The sequence below is a fragment of the Hippopotamus amphibius genome, chromosome 5, assembly GCF_030028045.1.
Source record: "Hippopotamus amphibius kiboko isolate mHipAmp2 chromosome 5, mHipAmp2.hap2, whole genome shotgun sequence".
Lineage (NCBI taxonomy): Eukaryota > Metazoa > Chordata > Mammalia > Artiodactyla > Hippopotamidae > Hippopotamus > Hippopotamus amphibius.
The window spans coordinates 496163-509318 of record NC_080190.1 but is presented as its reverse complement, the minus strand read 5'-3'; the positions used below and the strand labels follow the sequence as shown (position 1 = coordinate 509318).

The 13156-nt window shown below is 68.9% G+C and overlaps 2 protein-coding genes across 2 annotated transcripts; both read left to right on the top strand.

Moving 5' to 3' along the window:
* The first annotated feature begins 3671 nt into the window (after nucleotides 1–3671).
* Nucleotides 3672–5042, top strand: VENTX (VENT homeobox). Its single transcript, XM_057735074.1, has 4 exons — nucleotides 3672–3896; nucleotides 3966–4210; nucleotides 4809–4931; nucleotides 4997–5042. Exons 1-4 carry the CDS (start codon nucleotides 3672–3674, stop codon nucleotides 5040–5042), a joined length of 639 nt encoding a protein of 212 aa, XP_057591057.1.
* An 891-nt stretch (nucleotides 5043–5933) lies between these two features.
* LOC130853353 (collagen alpha-1(I) chain-like) lies at nucleotides 5934–11622 on the top strand. Its single transcript, XM_057735073.1, has 7 exons — nucleotides 5934–5950; nucleotides 6091–6244; nucleotides 6614–6758; nucleotides 7649–8375; nucleotides 8426–9629; nucleotides 9811–9921; nucleotides 10930–11622. Exons 1-7 carry the CDS (start codon nucleotides 5934–5936, stop codon nucleotides 11620–11622), a joined length of 3051 nt encoding a protein of 1016 aa, XP_057591056.1.
* The last annotated feature ends 1534 nt before the right edge of the window (nucleotides 11623–13156 follow it).

Sequence of the window (13156 nt, the reverse complement as noted above, 5' to 3'; positions counted from 1 at the left end):
GGAGTTGGGGGAGGGAGACCCGGAGGACACGAGCCAGCCGGGTGGGGAGGGGAACCCGCGCCCCCGGCAGCGCTGCAGGGAGCCAGGGGACCAGCCCGGCAGCAGCCGGCACCCGGCGGGGGGCCGGGGAGGGCCCGAGGGGCGGGGCTGGGGAAGCCCGGGGGGCGGGCCTCCCAGGAGGGTCCCGGATCAGGGCGGGGTGCGGAGGACGGTGCCCGCCTGGGCCCAGAAAGGCTGGTGGGGGCTGGGGGGCGGCCTCGAGAGACGGGACAGGAAGGGGTGCTGCGCCTGGGTTAGCCGGCGCGGTCCCTCTCCTAAGTGACTGCTTCTGAGCACACGACGCAGCAACTCCCAGGCGTTCCCCGGTACCGAGCAGCGCCGGTGCCGCCGGTCCTGTGCGCCTGGGGTAGCCGCGGGGGTGCCGTTGACGTCCCTGTGCCGGGCGGGGGGGGGCACCGCCCCGCCGCCACCCGCGTGTCCCCCCCCCAGCCCGGCCGCCGTCGCGGGGGCGGGACAGACACTGTCGCGGCGGCACCCAGGAGCCTGCCCGGGGTGGGGGGGGCGGCCCTGGGGGCGCGCGAGGTGCAGGACACGCTGGTACCCTCCCAGGACGCCCCACCCTCCCCCCGCAGGGTCCGGTGACCCAGCTGGGCTGGCCCGGGGGCGGGAGGAAGACCCGGGGTCAGCGCCCCCGGCTCCTCCCCGCTGGGCCCGGCTCCCACCTCGCCGCCCGCCTCGCCCGCCGGAGAGGCTCGAGGGCGGGGCTGCGGCGTTAATCCCGCGGCGGGGCGGGGGCGGCCTCGGGGTCCCGCCCAGGCCGGCGCCGGCGCCCCGGGAGTCCCCGGCTGCAGACTCCAGCCGGCCGCTCGGAAGCCCTGCGGCGGGCCGGGGGCCGAGTCCGGCCGCGGGGGCGCATCCCGCCGGGGGGTCCCCGCAGCCCCGCCCCGCGGCCGTCTGGGACGCACCGCGTGTCCGTCTGCCTGGCGGCGTGGAGGAGACACACGCGGTCCGGCCGTGGCTGGGGGAGGGGTCCCGCCGCCTCCCCGCGGGGCACCCTCGCCCCAGACCTCGCCGCCGCCTTCCCCGAGGCCAGCTTGGCGCCAGGGATGTGGACGGGGCCAGTGGGGAGTGACGCGCCGGCGGCACTGGTGGGGACGGGACTGGGTGACTGTTCCCAGGGCAGCCCCCGCGGCCCGGGCGCCTCCGTCCCCGGAGGCCCTGCACCCTCCTGGCCACCGTGGGGCTAGCCGGGCAGCGGCACAGCAGAGCCGGAGCCGGCAGGGGACCACGGGGGAGAACGGTGACTCCCCACCCTTCCTGCTCAGTTCCTCCGGGGAGCAGGACACAGAGGCGTCCTCGTCCTGAGCCAGCCGACGCCTTCCTTCCGGCCACCCGAATCTGGAGACAGCTCCTGTGGCACCAGAGTGAAACCCGCTGCGGGTCTGGGCAGGGGCTGGGGGGTGGAGAGAGAAGGGCCAGGGGAGCCCGAGGGACCCTCTCTGACCAGCCCCTCCCCGCCCTGTCTGGCTCGCTGCCCGCCCACGTCCGTACCCAGCGGGACAGCCTGGCTGTGGCAGACCCACCCTAGCCAAGCCCCCTGTCCTGGGAGGAGTGATGCAGACCGCTGCCCCCCTCGCACGTACACACCTGTCACCTCTGGCACTGCAGACCCACAAGGGCAGCCCGGAGAGAGGAGACAGCTCGGCACCCCACAAGACAGGCCCCAGCTGGGGTGCTGGGTGGGAGGGGGTCGTCCTCACCTTCGTGTAGCACAGCCAGCCGGGTGGGGGTGGGGGGAGATGAAAGGATGTAACTTGTCCTCAGTTACACCTCTCCCTGCACCGCTGACGGCAGCCCCGCCCCTCCCCCAGACATCGTGGAGCCGGGGGAGGTGTGAATGGCCTCCTTTGTGCCTCTGAATTGAAAGCAATTAGGTGCTGCTTATCTGGAGGGGATTTGGGCCATCTATGCAAACCCACCTCCCACCTGCCTCCTCCTCCTAAGCTTATAAGTGCAGCCTGGCCAGCCGGGGGACCCCGTTCCCAGCCCCCACCGTCAGTCCTGCCGCAGATCCCGACTGGGCCCCGCCGTCTGTCTGGAGGCGGGTCCTGCGTGCGGGCCCCACCATCCAGCCATGCCTCCCTCCTCTGCCCTTCCCGGCGGCTGCAAGCCGACCTCCAGCTTTGGCTCGGTGGACTGGCTCTCGCAGAGCAGCCGCACGGGGCCAGCGCACACCACCGGGCCTGCTGCAGTCTCCCGGGGGAGCCCGGCTGCCCTGGCCCCAGTGTGCAGCAGGGGGGAGCCCCCCCAGACCGTGGGCGTGGAGGAGGTGAAGTCCTCAGGAGTGTCTGCACTGGGGACGCCCACACCTGGTAGGTGCGGGGATGGGGGCCTTGCCCTCCCAGGCTGGGAAGGGAGTCGGGCAGGTTCAGGAAGAGGGCCACGCGTCCCGGTCACAGACGGGGCGTTCTTTCCAGGGCTGGGGCTGGGTGGTTGCGCCGGTCCAGCCGGTGAACGCTGCCCCTCGGAAGCAGGAGCCACAGTGGGGGTCTTCCCTGCTCAGGCTCCTCCGGACGCCTCTTCCCCACCCTCCTGGAGGGCCTGCCCCCACCCTCTCAGAGCCAGAAGGCACACATGGCTTTCAGGCTCTAAGTCCTTGGGGCCCACTTCTGCGAGAGGGCCACGAGTAAGTGCATCTTGCAGCTCACGAAACCTCCATTCGGAGGGGTCACCGTGGCTCCTCCCGCAGAGCCGGGCACCTTCGTTCAGCATCGTGACTTTGGCCTGTTCGCCGGCCACCTGGCGTCCTGCGGGTCTGCTTAGGGGCGGCCACGACCTGGGCCCTTTGCGGTTCCGTCCTTGTGAGCTTCGCATGGCTTCCAAACTTGATGGGGCACTTTGCCATTGGCGGGGGAGACATTCTTAGTCTGTCTTGGAGTCTTTGTGACTGAATCACTGCTTTTAGGTGTCAGGTCCTACGTGGCCAGAAATGGGGTTGATATTATCTGTAAATTTCCTTTTTTTTTTTTTTGGCACACGGGCTTAGTTGCTCCGCGGCATGTGGGATCTTCCTGGAGCTGGGATCAAACCCGTGACCTCTGCATTGGCAGATGGATTCTTAACCACCGCGCCACCTAGGAAGCCCCTGTAAATTTCCATTTTTAAAGACGTTTAATGACCATAGAGACGTCTTCACCTCACGGGGGTGCTTAGCGCTGCTGCATCTCCTAGTCAGAAGTCAGAGAACAGACCTGCCAGAGACACGGTGCCAGGGCCAGAGCCTGGGTGCACGGGGAGGGGCGGCCCTGGCGGGGAGTCCGTGGGAGGGCTTTCCCAGACCTCACGCCTTTGCGCAGGGCGGGCTCCGCCTGCACCCACCCCCCACGCCGTGAGTTGGAGTTCCTGTCTGCAGGCAAAAGAGAACTGCTTCCTGGAAGGGAACCCTGGGCAGGGGGGTGAGGGGCCGCGTCAGGACTGCCGTCCACTCTGTCGTCCTCTTTCCAACACATGTGCCTCTGGACCCCGTTCCACACTCGGGCTGACGGGGAGGAGGGGCGTCGCCTTGACCCAGCAGGAGGCCGGAGGGCGGGTTGCCCTCCTGAGGCCCCGTCGCCAGCACCAGCGCCATCCACGTCCACAGTCACAGAGCTGGTGGCACCTCCCGAGGGGGAATGCGTGTCCCTCCGGGCGGCACTTTCAGCCACGTGGACTGGGAGCCCTTCCGTCCTCCCTCAGGGCTGAGCCAGGAGGCAGAGGGCGCTCGGGGTCCCCGCGTGCGCACGGCCTTCACGGCGGAGCAGGTCAGCTCCCTGGAGCGCACCTTCCGGCACCGCCGCTACCTGGGCCCGCTGGAGCGCCGGAAGCTGGCCCTGGAGATGCAGCTGTCCGAAGTGCAGGTGAGGGGCCGGCCGGGCGGGGCGGGGTTGCCCCGCCGCTATCCTGCTCTGACCTTGTTGTCCCCACAGATCAAAACCTGGTTTCAGAACCGCCGCATGAAGCACAAGCGCCAGCTGCGGGCCTCCCGGCTGAGCACGTCCTTCCCGGCTGCGCAGCGTGCGCCCCTGGCGCTCTGCCCCCCGCCCTCTGCCCTGGGCTGCGGCCTGCAGCTGCTGTGCCCTTGGGCATCCCTGCCTGGGCCCCGGGCTCCGGCCCAGCCTGCGGGCTCCTTCTGGGGCCCCTGCTGCATGGAGCCAGCCCCCCTGGCTTTGGTGTGGGCCTCATGCAGCAGGCAGCCCCCCATGTGCTGCCTCCCGGATGCTGGGGGCCCGGTGCGCACGCGGAGCCCAGCTTTGCCCTGGGGCGCTGGGGGCCTCTGTGCCCCGCCAGAGACCACGGATACCTTTTAAGGAGTGTGGCCGCCCAGAAGCCCACAGCTGAGTCCTGTCAGACACACTGGGTGTGCAGAGCTGGCTGGCATCTACCTACAGAGACACGGCGGTGCCCTTTGTGGGCCTGTGCCCACCCGCCAGTGGGACCTGGAACCTGCCCGGCCATAGGATTGCGGTGGGTTTACAGAGACGGGTTAGAACCACTTCCTCCCTGAAAACTGCCAAAGGGTTGGTTTAGGAAGTGGTGCATCAGCAAATGGTCAAAGGCCAAAGTGGAGTGTGCCGCGTGGGCCTCACGCACGAGGGAAGGGTAACTTCTTCCAGAGGAGGTGCTGGAAAACTGGTCTCCAGTTGGGATAAGTAAAGGTGGATTCTGATGCTGTATGCCTCCAAGCTTTGTGTATGAAGATGGAAACTGTGACAGGATTAGGAGGATGCGAAGGTGTCTCTCACCTTGGGGTTTGAATTCCGTGATTACAGTGACCCCAGAGCTGGAAACCAGGAAGGAGCCGTGACGGCGGGGTTCCACGGCGAGGTCGCCTCCAGCCAGAGCGCCTGTGAGCCGGAGACTGTGCTCCCTGCGCTGTCCTGCTCCTTCCCTTGGTGAGGACGGGCCCACGCGGCATCTGGCCTGCTCCCCCGGAGCTGTCCTCTGTCCTCGCCTGCAGGACGGTGTCCCCGGAGCAGGAGAGGAGCTCTCCCTCCCCGCGGTAGAGCGGGCAGGCGCGCCTGGCAGTCTTCTCAGTGCTGGAAGAAAGACCCGTGGCCGCCAACTTTCTGGAGGGTTCGGATGGGGTGCACCAAGTTCAAATGCCCACTGTCGTCCACAGCACCCGGGGGGCGTCTGCGCCACGTGGGCGGCAGCGGGCGGGTGGGGATGCCGCCCAGGTCCCGGCGCGGTGCAGGGCTGGTTCCGAGAGGACCCGGCTGCTCGTTACAGGGGTGCTCCTGGGAAAGAGGGACTGAGGACGGGGCAGGTGGCCAGCGAAGGGCGGCAGGGGCGCAGCTGGGAGGGCGAGCGTGTGCCCTGGCGCCTGTGGGCAGGAGGGCGGGGAGGGGCTGGGCACCCTCGCTGTGGAGGGAGGGTTCTGAGCAGAAAGCCTCTGTGCAAGAAGCAGAGGCCCGGGTGTCTGAGAAAAGCCCCCGGACGGCGTGGGGGCAGCTGCCGAAGGCCAGGCGGAGGCTTTGGGGTTTGGACCGAGTTCCCGGCACCACGGCGTGGGGCTTGTCTCTCCACCGCGACTGTGGGTTACTTTACAGAGGCGGGGCTTTTATCGTCGTGCTGAGCCGTTTATTCAGCATTTCTTATGGGGTCAGGATTTGCTTCAACACATACAGGTTTGTGTGATTTCAGTCTTTCTCAGCCCTAAAAACTTAGCGAGTGTCTAACGCGTCTTGTACTCCCAGGCTGCCCAGCAGTTCAGGGGAAGCTGAGCGATGCCCCGTGTCCATGTCCTGTGATTGTGTGTGTGTCTGTCTGTGTGTCTTTTGTCGGCGTGCCGTCGCCGCCACTCCCAGGGCTTTGGGCGTCACTTGTCTGCAACCTCCGCCCACTTCCGGCAGCGATGCTCCCTTGCCTGGTCCTCTCTCTAACCCACGGTCGCCATGACCAGCAGTGACCGGTGGGACCATGCTTCCCAAGCCCTCCCCGTGCAGACACGGACAGCCTCAGGGGTGGCCCCGCTTCCTGCTGCTCCGACAGGCACGTTAGAGCCTCCCTGGACAGCGGGGATTGGGCAGAACACTCTGCGTCCCAATTTAGGGAAACGGGGACTTTGCTGTGGACGCCGGGTGGAAACGCGGGCGAGCCCACGGCTCCGCCAGGTCCGCCTCCTCCGGTTTGGGAGCAAGACCCGGTGATGGTCTGCAGGACCTCACACCTGAGACTTACATTCACAAGGTTCAAAATCCACACGGTGAGGTACAAAGGACAACACACAGCGGAAGCAGCTGTTGGGGTCTGCGGGCAGTCTGTTTTACTTTAAACTTTCCTGTCTTCAGTGGTCCTGGGAGGTGCTGGGTGGGGCTGCTTGGGTGTTGGCCCCGCCCCCTCCTAGGGCCAAGCATACCCCCCCCCCCCCCCCCCCCCGTTCTGAGCCACCCAGTTCTTGGCACCCAGGCTGCGACCCCTGGTTGTGGATCAGGAACAGGTGCTGTCAGCCAGGCCAGCCCCACAAGCTGAGTGGAACGAGTGGGCTTGCAGGACAGACTGGGCCCCACCAAGCCCCCTTAGAGGTGTGAGAGTGCCCCCCACCAGCAGATTCTCAGTCCTCCTCCCACTTCAGCTGCGCCTGGTGGCAGAGGACCTGCCATCCCCAGGCCCATCTTTGTCCAGGGGTCAGGACCGCACAGCGGGGCTCCCGGCCACCTCGGGGAGCACGAGCATCCTGGGCCGGCAGGCAGGCCCAGCACCCCGGCCTCCACAGCTGGGTGGGAGGGCTCCGTGTCCCCCCCTCCCCAGGCCAGTAAGACCCTCGTTCCCAGCCTTGGCGGTAGTTACAAGGGGCAAGGGGCCAGGTGGAGGGAAGCCCCTCCGCAGGGAAGCCACGCTGAGGTTTGTGGGGCAGGATCTTTGCCCCCGTGGTCCCCACCCCCCCATTTACGGGACAAGGGCCGCCCTGGACTGGCGTCCTGTAGGGGTCACCTGGCTTTTCCGAGGGCCTCCCAGCGCCAGGCCTGGCCCCAGGCTGCTCTCCTCAGCTGAACCAGAGCTGCTACAGGACACACTGGCCTGCTCTGCTCGACCTCCTGGTGGGAACTCTGGCTATCTCCCTGCTGGAGAAGCTGCCCACAAGGAACCCTGCCCCCTGCGGCTGGGGCAAGTCCAGAAGCCCGGGGAGGGCATGCCCGGCCGGCTGCAGTGACTGAGGGCCTTCCTTTCCGGGGCCCAGGAGCCATGCCCTGCAGCTGCCGACAGGAAGATGGCGGTAGACAGCAAGGCCCAGTCACTGGCTGCCTGGATCCATCCGTGCCTGCAACCCACCTCTCTCCCATCACAGGAAACAGGTGTCTGGATCAGGCCACTGTTGCTCACGCACTGAGGATGTTGTATATACGTGCTTCCCTTTAATACTCCCAAAGGTCCAGGGGGGCCTCCCCAGCCCCCTGCTGAGGATGGAGGGCACTGTGGAGGTGGGCAGCTGACTGAGCAGGGAGGGCCTCCGGGGGCTGCCCACCCTGCCTTCCCTGCTGCAGCCAACCCCTTCCCCGCCTCCCACAGCCGAGCCTGGGAGGACCAGTAGTAGACGGAGCCTGGTGTCCGAGCTCCGCGTGCGGGGCCGGTACCATCATGGGCTCCCTCTCTCCCTTTCCTGCTGCAGGAAGTGAAGACCACCAGCTCTGGGGCCCCCAGGGGGGCTGCCACCCAGACCAGCAGGCCGGTGCCCTGGGCTGTGCTCACTCCGGCCCCGGGAGTCCTGGCCCGCCCGCCCAGCACGGCCGGCGCCCGGGGAGCGTCCCGCCCCGTGACCCCGGCTATCAGAAAGGTCATCAGGAAGGCCCCGCCCCCCCGGCCGACGTGCCCGGGAATCGTCTCATTGCCTCCTGTTCGTGTATGTTTTATCACGTTCCCTCGAGACCCCTCTTACTGAATGCACCCCGCCCCCACCAGCTGGATGAGGGGAAGCCACACGAGTTTGGGGAGGGATTTGCTTTGGACGCAGCGATGGTCAAAGCCCTTCCACACCGAACCTTACATGAAGCCATCTTTATTGACATTTCCCGACAGAAGATCCAGCGCCTCGTGATGACAAGGACGGGGAAGGCGGAGGATGACGCCCCGCCGGCCCCGCGACACCCCCCCTCCCCCGGCCTCTCCGCGGGTCCCGCCCCGGGGGCCCCGGGCCCAGACCCCGCGGCCGTCCCAGGTGGGCTGCCCCGCGCTGCTGCCGGGGCGGGCCCGGGCCCCGCGGGCCGCGGCTCTCGGGCACCCACGGAGCCGGGGCTCCCCGAGCTTCTCGTCCCACGACGCGTGCCCCACCGGCGCCTGAGGAGCAGCGAGGGCGCCGTCCTGGTGCGTCCGCGTCCGGCGTGCGGCAGTGCAGGCGGGTGCGCGGGCTCCTCGGCGCCCCGTTTTCCCATGCCCTACACCTCTTTAGGCCAGACCCTCAAAGAAGTATATGCATAGGAAAAAGGAACGGCGAGCGGCGTGGGCGCGGGTCCGGGAGGGTCCGTCCGGGGCGGCGAGGCGCGGGCACAAGCTGCGGGCGTCCTGTGGGGGCGGGCGGGAGGCAGGGAGGCCGGGAGGCCGGCGGCCTTACCTGGTCAGCCTCGGCCCGGGGTCTCGGCGGGAGCGCGGAGGAGAGCCGCGTGTGCACCGCGGGCTCTGCCCCTGCGGCCGCCGGGCGCCCCTTTATGCGCGGCCGAGACCTTGGCGGGCGGCGCCGGAGCCGCGGCCTCCCCTGCGGTCCCGGGCCGCGCTGTGCCAAGGACCCCGTCCGCCCCCGCACCTGCCAGATTGGGGCACAAAGACCCGCTCTGAGCAGGGCGCCCAGCCTCCGGAGGCGGGTGGGCGCTGAGGCCCGCGGGGCCGGGGGCTGCCGGCGGGACCTGGGACGGGGCCAGCCGCGGCCGGCAGCCTCCTCCAGACCTTATCTCGCGGCGTGCCTCTGCTTGCGTCATGGCCCAGAACACACACTCGGGGGAGGGACAGCCGCCAGGGAGGGAGCATCTCTCCCCTCCCCTCCGGGCCTCCTGCCCTGGGCACGGAGCCCCAGGACCCCGGCCCCGGGGAGGCCACCCGGGTGGGACTGGGGCTGCCAGGAGTCCCCCGGGTCCCACACCTGCCCGCTGTGCGCTCAGCTCCGCGCCAGGGCCCTAGGATGTCTGGAGAAGGACCGGGGTCTGCAGTCTTCGGGGGACACTGCAGGGACAGGCGAGGGCGACAGCAGCCAGGGGACAGCTGATCGAAGGCCCAAGGCTGCCCACGCAGAGACGCGCACAGACGCACCGCGCCTCTCCCAGGCCCGGGGGCCCCAGGAGGGCCGCTCAGCCTGCTGCCGTGTGTGGAAGTGGCTCACCTCCCTGTCCACCCGCTGGAGGGTGGACAGCTGGGTCCACGTGGATGAGCGTCCACCACTCAGTTCACAGACATTTCTGAGCTGCGGGGAATGGGCCGTCAGGTCCCCTCCCCCGTCCCTGGGGGCCCCTCCCGAGCAGCACCCACAGCTCCGTGCCCCCCCCACCCCCGGGGTGGTGTGCGCCTCCGGGAGCAGGGACAGCTCCCCTCCCTGCCTGAGGGTCCAGAGAGGCCCCTGCACCCTGCCCTCCCTTCGCCCTGAGGCCGGCTCCGGGTGTCTGTGTGTCTGTCCGAGTGTGTGGTGTGTGTGCAGCTGCTCCTCGGACTCTCGCGGGGCCCGTGGAGGCTTGGGGCTGTTGCATCAAACCCCGACTGGGGGGGGGAGCTCCTGGATGGGCAAAGGCCGGTGGACACGTGAGGGGAGCCAGGTGAGAGAGTGACCATCCATGCCCGTGGACACGGCAGGGGCCCTGCCGGCCTGGCCCAGCCCTGCTGTCACACCTCCACCGTCGCCTGGACCCCTCGGGGCCGAGCGGTGTGGCTGAGAAGCTGCAGACCCTGGGCCGGGGGGAGGTGGTGGGTACCCCTGCCAGGAGCTTGCCCACAGCCCCAGGGCCTCTGGGGGCCCTGCAGCCTGGAGTTGGGCTCAGGGGCTGAAGACGTCAGTGTGCGGTTGCCCAGGGCTCTCCCAGGCGGGAGGGGCCCGGCCGACCTCTGGGCAGGATGGGGCCACAAAGGGGCTGTCAGATCCCGACCTCTGCTGGGGAGGGGAGGGGCCCGCGGTGGAGGGGGACCCCTCCACCTGGGGGCTCCGAGGCCCGAGGAGAGCTGCCTGCTACGTCTCAGGCTGACGGGTGAAGCCCCCACTCAAGCGGCGACTCCGGGACCATCTCCTCGGGCCCCAGTTCCCCCGACGCTGGGGCCTCCCTGTCCCGAGCCACCATCCCTCCCAACCCTCCCCCTCAAAGCTGCCTCCCTCAGCTTTTGGGAAACACTCTCGCACCCGTGACCTTGGGCTCCTCAGGCAGGCGGCCCGCGGGCCTGCAGGAGGGAAGCGGGCGAGAGGCAGATGGACAGACGGAGCAGAGACGGGGGTCAGGGGGCGGTGGGCGCAGCGGACCTGCTGCTCTGAAGCCCCTCAGAGGCCGTCCCTTGGTCTGCTTCACCTCCCCGTCCTGATGCTAAAATCCACGCCTGCTAATTACTTTTCGAAGCCAGAAAGGCGCAAGGCAGATGGGGCAGGGACGGCAGCCTGAGGCCTTCTGGCCCCCGCCCAGGGCCTCTGGCGTGTGGACCCCAACCCGCCCGCTGCTGCGCCGCTGGCCCTGCCCGTCACCTAACCCCCGCCTCCTCCCGCTTCCCCTCTGGCGGTGGAGGGTCGCGGGCCCCCCACCCTCCGGAGCCTGCGGGGCTTGGGTGGGAGGCCGACCCGTGGAGCGGGGGCCGGACCCAGCGTCTGTGCGTCCCCAAAGGCCACGGGCGTGTGTTGGGTGTCCGGGAGCCTTCCTCGGGCTGCCACGCGGAGCTGGCCAGAGGGGGGAGGGGGCTGAGGAGCCGGGCCTTCCACGGGGGTTTCGATCCCAGCCAGCCCACCCCGGCTCCCGGAGAGCCCAGACCCTCGGGGTCTCAGCCCCTCGAAGCCTTGCTCTGTGGCTCCTGGAGGTGAAGCAGCGGGCTCAGGGCAGCTTCCGCCCAGGGTGGCCGAGGGGAGGGAGGCCCCAGCCGGTGGACGCTCGGGCCGCTCGCTGCGCCACGGGGGCGCCCCAGGTGGCTGCCCTGCTCCCGGGCGCTGCGCGGGGCCTCAGCAGCCCCTTCTGCACTCCGGCCACGGAGCCTGCCGCCACCGTCTGGGGGACCCCGTCAGACTTTTCGAGGAGCCGAGGGGAGCAGGGCACACTGGGTCCAGCCCCCTCCCCAAGTGGTGAGGACGGTCCCCGCCGGGCAGACACAGCGGCTGGATTCCGGGGGGGCTGGACGAGGGACTGGGGTCCAGCTCCTGCGGGGTCCCGCGCCCCTGAACCTGCGACTGGCGGCCACCCCCCCCCACCGTGGGAAGCCTTCCCGTTTGCCGACTCTGGCACCCACACAGGTCCGGGCACTGTGTCCTGGGCCCGGTCACCTGGGGCAGGGCCCCTGCTGTGTCCAGCCAAACCAGGGCGCTGTGGCCCCCGCGCGTGGCCCTTGGAACACAGAACACGCTGGGCCCGGCCCTCCCTCTGCCCACAAGACAAGAAAGTATCCTTGCTGGCCCTGGAGGACGTGCTTGGCAGGAGTTGACGGGCGATAAGGGGTGTCCTTCAGGACTGCTCACTCCTTCCCCCGCTCATTCCTGGGGCGGGGGGGTTCCTACAGCTGTCTGCTCAGCTCGGGCCTCAGCTTTCAGCCCCAGGACTGGCCTACGTTAACCCTTGGTGGGCTCCCAAGAGGGCGTCCTCTGGAACACAGAGACCTCGGCCTCCCTCCTGGCGCCGCAGTCCTGCCCCTCACCCCAGCCCGGCGCTGCGTGTGACCCGCAGTCCCCAGGGCTGTCCTCCCCCGGCGCCCCCGCCCCGAGGGGCAGGCCGGGTAGGGCCAGTGGTCCCTCCACGGTGAGCGGCGGAGGGCTGGTTGCGGCTCACGTGGCTGTGGTGCGCAGGCCGCCTCTCCTGGCCTCAGTTTCCCCACCCGTCAAAGGAGGCACTGAAAATGGCCAACCCCTCTGGAGGCAGCAGCTTGAAGCAGCGTCTTCCCGGTGACGTGGCGATTCCACCCCCAGGCGTCTGTCCACCCAGGAGGAACTGCCCCACACAGACTCGAACTGCAGTGTCTTCAGACGGGAAACCTCCCCAAGGCCCCTCGAAGAGCGGGAGGTGGAAATCCTGGTGGCCTGAGGTCCACGTGGTGGAGGACACACGGTAATGAGGGGCACGTGGCCACGGTAAGAATTATGCATTATTGATCTGAAACTGGACTTTAACTGGGTGTCCTGAATTTTTATTTGTGAAATCTGGCATCCCCCACACCCTGTTTACGGAGAGGACGTGGGCCTGGAGAGCTGGGGTGATGGGACACCGCGTCTGGGCCAAGACCCTGTGGCTTCTGCAGCCTCCTAGGCTCGGGGCTTCTGGAGCCGAGAGCCTGAGCCAGGCCCTGTCGGGAGGGCCGTGCGGCCAGCACGACTGCAGGCCGAGGCCCCGGAGGCCCTGGGCACCTGCGGCAAGCCCCTTTGGCGCCGGGTCCCCGAGCGGGACCCGTGGGCAGGCCAGGCTGGGCCTGGAGGCTCTGAGGAGGGGCCGGGAGGAGGACAAGGAGTTAAACCTGGGCCTGGGCCCCCCTGCCTCCTCGTCGGGGCTTCAAGGCTGTGTCTGAGCGACTCACTTGCTGGGGAGATAATCTCGGCTTCTGGATATTTTCTTTCCCCTCTCCGGGGCGGATCCATGGGAACTGCCCTCCGCGCTCCAAGGCCACGGCGTGGACGGCCCTTCCCAGGACACCCTTGGCCTTCCCAGGACCCCCAACCCGAGGAGCAACGGTGGCTTCTGTGTCCAGACTGCGGACCTGGCAGCCCCACCCCCGGGCACGGGGCGCCCCTCCGCGTACCTGGGCCGCTGGGCTGGTCGCGCACACACGCGCACACGCGCACACGCTCACACACTCAGCCCTGCCCGCAGCCCCGGCCCCCGCACCCGCACTGCTGTCCGCGCCCCAGGGGCTGGGGGTCTCTTTCTCACTGAGGGGGGCAGGCCGCCAGGTTTGGGGAGGGACCTGCCACCTTCAGGCCGTCCACCTCCGCAGCCGCCACCTCCGCAGCCCCCGGGAGTCTCCTGGGTCC

What these genes read in the sequence shown, in the direction of transcription:
- VENTX (XM_057735074.1), top strand. Translation starts at nt 3,672, where the DNA reads ATGCGTGTCCCTCCGGGCGGCACTTTCAGCCACGTGGACTGGGAGCCC. An exon ending in TGCAGCTGTCCGAAGTGCAG is followed by an intron (nt 3,897 to 3,965) that starts GTGAGGGGCCGG and finishes TTGTCCCCACAG; the next exon opens with ATCAAAACCTGGTTTCAGAA. An exon ending in CTGTCCTGCTCCTTCCCTTG is followed by an intron (nt 4,932 to 4,996) that starts GTGAGGACGGGC and finishes CCTCGCCTGCAG; the next exon opens with GACGGTGTCCCCGGAGCAGG.
- LOC130853353 (XM_057735073.1), top strand. An exon ending in ACCCCGGCCTCCACAGCTGG is followed by an intron (nt 6,759 to 7,648) that starts GTGGGAGGGCTC and finishes TTCCTGCTGCAG; the next exon opens with GAAGTGAAGACCACCAGCTC. An exon ending in CCCTGGGCCGGGGGGAGGTG is followed by an intron (nt 9,922 to 10,929) that starts GTGGGTACCCCT and finishes TTTCGATCCCAG; the next exon opens with CCAGCCCACCCCGGCTCCCG.